The 8,492-nt window shown below is 44.8% G+C and overlaps 1 protein-coding gene across 1 annotated transcript; it reads right to left on the bottom strand.

Annotated features, from left to right (window-relative positions):
* Positions 1–4,203: 4,203 nt before the first annotated feature.
* On the bottom strand, positions 4,204–6,073 carry SSTR2 (somatostatin receptor 2). Its single transcript, XM_003417281.4, has one exon. The coding sequence runs from the start codon at positions 5,876–5,878 to the stop codon at positions 4,769–4,771; it is 1,110 nt and encodes a 369-aa protein (XP_003417329.2). The 5' UTR covers positions 5,879–6,073; the 3' UTR covers positions 4,204–4,768.
* Positions 6,074–8,492: the final 2,419 nt, after the last annotated feature.

The raw sequence follows: 8,492 nt of genomic DNA on the forward strand, positions 1-8,492 counted from the left end.
CCACCTCTCTCAACCAGATACCCACGTCCAAGCAAAGGGGTCTTTTCTTCCCCCAGATCTGCCCCTTCACAAATGCTGGGAGAGCAAAGAGAGATGAAAAAATAAGGCCTCACCCATTCTTTCTTCCTCTGCTTCTCCATTACAGACTCCTTCTCCACCCACCTATAGCTGAGTCACTGTGTCACCAGCTCTTTCCTGCTCGAAACCTTTGTCTAGCAGCAGACAGGTATTCACCGAGCCCAGTGTTCAAGCCACCATATTTCACTTTACTGATATCCCCCTCACTTCTAATCTTAGGAGAATCGATAGTGCTTTATATTCAGCTTAGTTATGTCTGGGTTAATATTTAGCTCTGATTTTAAGCGTAGTCCAGATACAGGCAAGCTGACACATCTAAAGGAGAAAACAAGATACTTGGTCTGTGTTCGGATACTGCCAAGTTAAGAGAAGGAGCAGACAGTCGTTGAAAGGGGCAGTGGCGGTGGGAGGGGTGAAAGCTCGTCCTTGAGATGTTATTTTCAACCCGCATGGTGTGCAGAACCGGGTCACGGCAGCCACAGACGCTCTTCAGCTGAAGTAGAATACGATCCCTGGTGCCTACTTTCTAGATGAACTGCTAGAAAAAAAATGAGGACTCTGCCTGTGGGAATTTCTCTAGAAATTCACATTTTAGAAAACAAAACAACCACTTAGGTAAAGGTTTATCTCAAAGGATTGCTCTGATAGAACACTTGATAGGAAATTCAGTATTTCTGTAACTGGCAAAAGGGCAGGTGAGACAAGTGATTAATTCTAAGCCATTACTTATTAGTTCAAATGCTTGGCTTGCCAGCCATTGGGATTCATATGATGACACAAAGTTGGGAAACACGAATCAGGCCTTCCCAACCATGTACAGAACTTTTGATGATTCTCTTGCCTCTTTTCTTCAGCAAGACCAAAATTCATTTCTGCCTTTCCTTTACTGTCACGATTGAATAGGCACACTGGAGCTGATTAAGAACATCTATCTAGACAGCTGTTTCCTTCCTACATGTGTCAACTCAATGACCAGAATGTAATCTTTTCTAGCATGGCGTTCCTCTCTACAGCAGCTGGGGCTGAAAGCTTCAGCAATCAATTCTATGCCTTTACGGAAACCAAACCCCAAAACCCATTGCTATTGAGTTGATTCTAACTCACAGCAATCCTGTAGGACAGAGTAGAACTGCTCCTTGGGTTTCTAAGGCTGTAAATCTTTCCTGAAGCAGACTGCCACAGCTGATGGGTTTGAACCACTGACCTCTCTGTTAGCAGCCGAGTGTTTAACCACTCTGCCACCAGGGCTCTATTCCATCATGGAGAGGAGGTTAAATGTGTGTAAGCAAATAGAGTCTAGTTCACTGCCACCTCTGAAAGCCCCATTCACCACCCTACATCTCTCTCTGCATACCATTTCACTACCCAGCGTGCTTCTCCTTGTGTCTTCTTAGACTGGTCAAAGCTATGCCATGAACCCCACCAGAGTTTCAAGTCTGTGTCCAATATTACTCATCTCTCTGTGTTCCTGAAACACAAGCTAACATCGTTCAGCACAGGCCACAATGTCATATTGCCTCTCCCCATACCTTTCTGACTAAACCCACTTAGGTCTAACCAACTCTTAACTACCTGTGTTCATGGAAGGTAGCTTGCATAATCCAGATGATCAGATACCCTAAAACCAGTGGAGTGCCTTGCTTTTTTATTCCCTCCTGGCATCAAGCGGATTTATCTTCATAATTACTTGTTGAATGGAGTCTAATATTAAATTTTTTAATTAAAATTTTGCTAACACTTAAATTTTTATTCCCTCTTTTGGATTAAAAACAAAACAAAGATTAAATCATCCCTAAAATTAAAAAAAAAAGCAACCTGTTGCCATTAAGTCAATTCCAACTCCTGGTGACCCCATGTGTGTCACAGTAGAACTGTGCTCCATAGAGTTTTCAATGGCTGATTTTTTTGGAAGTAGATTTTTTTGAGACCTTTCTTCTGAGGTGCCCCTGGGTGGTCTTGAATCTCCAACCTTTCAGTTAGCAGGAATTATGTTAACCATTTGCACCACTAACAGACCATTATCTCTGAAATAGGTGTTTCAAAATGTGAAGAATCCCTGTTGCTATGTAGTAGAAACCTGACAGCTTATTTTGGAGGGAATTATAGCACGGATCTCAAAGACTCTGTCTGTTAGCCTTAGGATGATCGTCCTGCTGATGAGAATATACCGTGTACCTGGATACACATTTCATTTCTAGGCTTTGGATGTCTGCTTTGGACCCTGGCCTCCCCAGGGGCAGTTTCTCTGGCTGCAGGGACATGGGTGCTATATAATTAGTCTATCTGCCTTGAAATCACTTCCACCAATTCTCCGTCCCTTAGAATGACTTCCCTAAATAAAAATCAGTGTTTATCTAAAGGCCCTGGAACATCTCGTATAATAATAATGGTAAAGTTGGGATTAAAACATTTCCTTCCAAACCTTTGCTTGTTTTTCTCAAAAAAGAAGGTGGTAGGAGAGGAGGAAGAGGAGCTAAAGGAGAAGTCGCTCTCCACTAGTGTGGCTACTAGGATGCCTTGAACTTGCAGCTGACCTTGATGATGGTGTGGGGTTTTACTGCATGTATTTTTATGTAACAGCTTTCCCTGTGGCCTCATCTTACAGTTGTACCTCTTTGTCTTTTTTGCTTGGATTTATTTATCAATCATAAATCTTGTTGGGTGTATTTTTCTAAGCCACTGTAAAATACTTTTGGGAATGATACCGGTTGCCATTGTGTCAATTCCAACTCATAGCAACCCTATATGTTGGGACCCTATATGTTGGGAACGAGGTGGTGTGGAATTATACAGACAGAAAGAACAAAGGCAGCACCTGCTCAGCCATCCACAGTAGAGCTCTTGGTCGTTCCCACCGGCAAACAGCCCTTGCTTAGGGAGACAGAAGAGGGACGATCATTTTTAAAATCTGTGTGTGGGACACCAAGAGTGATGCTTTCATGTAAGACCCAGAGATGACAGAAACTGGGCAAACACCTGCACAGGAAATGCCTGCCTGTGACAGTCCTTGAGGAAGAGCTCAGAAAGCTGGTGGCGTGAGAGGTCTGATGCTTAATGTGTATCCAGTGGGTAAGGAAAAACCCAAACCAAACCTCGTTGCCGGCCAGTCGATTCCAACGCCTAGTGACCCTAAAGGACAGGGTAGAATTTCCCCATAGGGCTGCCAAGGAGGGCATAGGTGGATTCAAACTGCCGACCTTTTGATTAACAACCATAGCTCTTAACCACTACACCACAGGGTTTCCAGGTGAGAAAACCGACCCAGTGCCATCAACCAGGTGAGAGGTAGTGCGGTAATACCTGTGAGGGATGGGCCTCCCTCCAGTCTCACCCCCGCACACCCCACACCCACACCCGCTGCATGTTTGATTGGCTAAAGCCAGCACTTACTTTTAGGAACGATGTCCTCCAGTCTGCAGTTTGCGTTGTGATTTTCTTAATGTCTAGCTTTGTGTAAGGTCCTTAACAACAACAACAACAACAAAAAACCTTTTGAGGGGCTGTTGAATTACATTTCCATTTTCTTTCATTAGGAAGCCATGTCTGGCATGAAAAAAAAATTCATGGTTTCTTATAAAGGTGTAATTTTGCTTCATTTTTATTCATTTATTTTCACGATGGGGAGAATAAGATTGTTTTCCTGCAAGCATCACTGTCCAGTTTTTGCCTTTCATGTTAGTGATTTTTTCCCCCCTGTGGCTCCGCAGGAAAACTCAAAGCAATTTGAGATGGAAAAATGCAATCTTATAACAATGCAGGCTTTGTCTGGATAAATACAATGATTGATGACCACAACCATTTAAGTCCTTTTGGGTTAATACATAATTCTTTGATTATATCTGAGAAGAAGAAACACATGAGTTTATGTTCTGGGTCTTCAAATAGCTTCTCTCTCTCCCTTTTTACTTTGAACTAAGTGGCCTGAAATTAATGAAGCTGACACCCAGGGGCGGAGCCAGGTTTTGTGAGGCCTGAAGTTAGACAATTTAGGGGGCCCTCTTTCAGAAAAGGAAACAAAAATATCTTACTTTTACTATTTTCCACAAAAACATAGGATGACTTGAACATACTGCTAGGGTTCGTCCATTTTTATAAAAACACATGACCACGTGAACATCCTGCCAGAGTTCCTCCCAGGCCTTGGAAGGTGCTGTGCGAGAGAGCCCTGAAGCTTACATTTTATGGGCTTCATGGTAAGTCCATTTTAGCAGGTACCATATTGTAAGAAATGTCCACCTATACTTCACACACTTAAATTAGCTACTTGTGCACAGGAGCACAGGAAATGTAGGTAATAGCTGTACAGGGACTGAAGAGTTAATATACAAGTCTAAATGTAAGAACAGAAGATTACATAGTAGGCATTAAACACTCAAACACACAGATACATTTTGCTATTTTCGTGGAGCCTGACAGTTCCAAAGACCCCACTCAGGTGTGATCTCCCCTTCTCCAGACCTTAAATTGTTTGCCTGCCTTTAAATGTTCACTTTCAGGGGAAGGTAATCAATTTAATACACTACCGTTCACTCAGACAAGCCGACTCAAACACTGGTTTCTGAATTGGCCTCATGCTGAGCAATTCCCTATTCTAGAAGCCAGGTGTGATGGGTGGGAGGACGGAATGGGGCGGGGGTAGGGAACACACTGCCAGTAGGCAGAGCTTGGTGTTTTTTGTTTTTCAGGTGGTTCAGATACTGGTCTGGGGATCTCCATTGAGGAGGGTCCTCTGGGTCTCCGTGGTCTCATTCAGCCGGGATTTGTCCTGCTTACTGTCACTCCGTTCCCCATCATCTGTGCCGCTCACCTTGACCAAGCAGAGGACATTCTGGAAGCTCTTCTTGAAGTTGTCAGACAAGAAGGCATATAGGATGGGGTTGGCACAGCTATTAGCATAGGTGAGGACCACCACAAAGTCAAACATGCCTTTGAGGGCTGGAGTGGGACTGATGGCCACAGAAACCGATGAGACATTAAAGATGTAGAAGGGGAGCCAGCAGAAAATGAAGACAGCCACCACTATGGACACCATCCGTGTGACCTTCTTCTCTGACTTTTTCCTCTTGGAGGAACCCACTCGGATTCCAGAGGACTTGACCTTGATGATAATGAACAGGTAGCAAAGACAAATGATGGTAAGGGGTACCAGGAACCCCAAGATGAAGGTATAGATAATGAACCCTGTGTACCATGCCCCAGATTCACCTGGCCAGTTGATGGTGCAGCTGCTTCTCCCTGACTGGTTGCTCCGAAGACCGGCATATATCATGATAGGCAAGATGACCAGCAGAGAGACTCCCCACACAGCCACGTTGATCATCTTGGCTGTCCGGGGTCTCCTCCACTTGGCCGACTTGATGGGGTGGACCACGGCCAGGTAGCGGTCAATGCTCATGACTGTCAAGCAGAAAATGCTGGTGAACTGATTGATGCCATCCACAGTCATGACCACCCGGCAGATGGCCTTGCCAAAGGGCCAGTGGACCAGAGCCACCTGCATGGCCAAAAAGGGCAGGCCCAGCATGAAGAGCTCATCCGCGATGGCCAGGTTGAGGATGTAAATGTTGGTGATGGTTTTCATCTTGGCATAGCGGAGGATGACATAAATGACGAGCGTGTTGCCACACAACCCAATGATGCAGACCACAAAATATATGAATGTGAGGACTGCATTGCTGGTCAGGTCATAGTACGGCTCTGTTTGGTTGGAGCCATTGGCTGCCACCACTGAACCATTGAGGTCCAACGAGGAGGACAGCCACGCTTGGCTCCCATTGAGTAGCTCGTATGCCATATCCATGGCTGCTTACTGTCTTAGGCTAGTTCCCACCAGCCAGAAGATCCTATTCTCCCCTTCATGGGCCCCAGAGGCAAAGGATCCACTGTGACATCTGAAAGGGAATAAAGGAAGATTGGCCCATCAGTCATAGACCACTTAAGCTCTCCCTAGCTTTCCATATTTCTGGCTTACCCACCTAGACATACTCCTAAATTGAAAAGTGTCTTGTTATCTTTCCTGTCTTAGGGCTACGAACCGATTCTCAGCAGAAGTGGACTTTTGAGTGGTTTTTCCAATAGGGGGGAGGGGCTTAGTTTAAGCTATCACAGTTTATCTTGTCATCTTTGGTGATGCACATTGGGAGATGGTTGTGGCTGCAAAAAAAAAAAAAAAAATGTACTTTGATCTCTAAGAAGTTGACTGGTCCAAAATGGAGGGAGGAGGAACTTGGAAATGTCCAGCCCCTGGTTCCCTGGGGGTCTGGCCCTGGCATCCTTGGCCTTTTCCCCATGAGGAAATCTGTGCTGACTTGCCCACTGCTCTGGAACTTTTCCATTCTGAAAACCCCATAGTGGGAAAAACCTGGACTTTAGAGGTAGAACAATCTCGGGTTCCACCACTGAGCCCGTGTGACCTTGTGCTATACACTGAACTTCTCTGATGCTCGCTTGTCAAAATGGGATGTCATGAAGGCTAAATGACGGACTGTATGGGAAAATGCCTAGCATTGTTCTGGGCTCATGAGCAGAACTTGATAAATACTATTTTCCCCCTTTTTTTCCCCTCTGCATTTCATTATCTCTAAGTTATTGAAATCTGCCTCCATGGTGAACCAATTTATAGTTTTAGGAGTTAAAAATAAAAATCTGGCTTGCTTTCATTTTTAAAATTAAAGCTTTAGCTTATTTTTTGTTTCTTCTGTCTTTGTTTCTGTAAAACTGAATGCTTGACCCTAGGGGTCTTTCTCCGCATGTGAGATTGTTCACTATAGATTAGTAAGTAAGCACAAGTAAGCCTGTGCTCACCTTGCTCAGTGGGTCATCTGCCCCTATCAGGGACTGTAAATTTGAAAAGAGGCTTTGATTCTGTAGGAAGGTGTTGTGGGGATGGGAGACCAACAGATGCCAGCCATACCTAGAAGCAGAATCTTTTTTTTTTTTTTTAATAATTTTTATCGTGCTTTAAGTGAAAGTTTACAAGTCAAGTCAGTCTGTCACATAAAAGCTTATATACACCTTACTACATACTCCCATTTGCTCTCCCCCTAATGAGTCAGCCCGCTCCCTTCTTCCAGTCTCTCCTTTCGTGACCGTTTTGCCAGTTTCTAACCCCCTCTACCCTCCCAACTCCCCTCCAGACAGGAGATGTCAATACAGTCGCAAGTGTCCACCCGATACAAGTAGCTCACTCTTCATCAGCATCTCTCTCCAACCCATTGTCCAGTCCCTTCCATGTCTGATGAGTAGTCTTCGGGAATGGTTCCTGTCCTGGGCCAACAGAAGGTTTGGGGACCATGACCACTGGGATATTTCTAGTCTCAGTCAGACCATTAAGTCTGGTCTTTTTATGAGAATTTGGGGTCTGTATCCCACTGTTCTGCTCCCTCAGGAGTTCTCTGTTGTGCTAGACAGGAGCTGGGCTTCAGGGAAGCAGGTTCATTCACAGAAGTGAACAGAAGGTTCCAAACACTAACGTGGTTAGATGTAGTTCATACACACCCCCTAGCCCCTGGATCTGCCCAACTATCTTATGAAAAAAAAAGAAGCGGGGATAATTATTCCCCTTTAACAGATGAGCTAATTGAGGCTTAGAGAGTTTAAGTAACTTGCTCCTAGTCACTCATACGTACATAATTGGTGGGGCTGGGATTTAAACACAGGACATGTGACCCTGCGTCCTCTGCACTTTTCACAGCATCACATCTCCTGCTTAGAAGAGTGGAAAGCTAGCGACTGATGACAGGGCTTTGATTTGAAGCAATTGACTCCTATGCCACCCCAATGCTGAGAAAACAATAACACCATTGGCTTGGCTTATGATATAAAACAAGAGCTCATTACATAATTAATGATTTATCTACAGTCATTTGAAAAACATCACTGAGGGGTTCTTTGTGCTGGGTAGCAGAGAAACAGCGATGAACAAGACCTCGCTGGTGCCCTCTGTTGTTGTTAGTTGCCATCGAGTCAACCCACGACTCATGGCAACCCCATGCATAACAGGATTGGACTGTTGTGATCCATAAAGTTTTCACTGGGTGATTTTTGGAAGGAAATCATTAGGCCTTTCTTCCTAGTCCATCTTAGTCTGGCAGCACCACTGAAACCTGTCCAGCATCCTAGCAGCATGCAAGCTGCCACTGACAGATGGGTGGTGGCTGCGCGAGAGGTACGTTGGCTCAGAATCGAACCCAGGTCTCCCGCGTGGAAGGCTAGAGTTCTACTGCTGAACCACCATGGCTCCTCCTGGTGCCCTCTAGGGGGTGACAATTTAGTAGGGGAGACAGGCAATCATATAATACTGGGTGCGAAGCTTACGGAGATATGAACGAAGGACTTTGGAATGCCTTGTTTTCCTGGGGATTGAGTCTAGGCTTTATAAGAGAAATTTCGGAGCTGGGTCTTGAATATATGAA

The sequence above is a fragment of the Loxodonta africana genome, chromosome 18, assembly GCF_030014295.1.
Source record: "Loxodonta africana isolate mLoxAfr1 chromosome 18, mLoxAfr1.hap2, whole genome shotgun sequence".
Taxonomy (NCBI): domain Eukaryota; kingdom Metazoa; phylum Chordata; class Mammalia; order Proboscidea; family Elephantidae; genus Loxodonta; species Loxodonta africana.

Excerpts from the sequence above, each read along its gene's own strand:
- SSTR2 (XM_003417281.4), bottom strand. The coding sequence starts at position 5,878 with ATGGATATGGCATACGAGCTACTCAATGGGAGCCAAGCGTGGCTGTCC.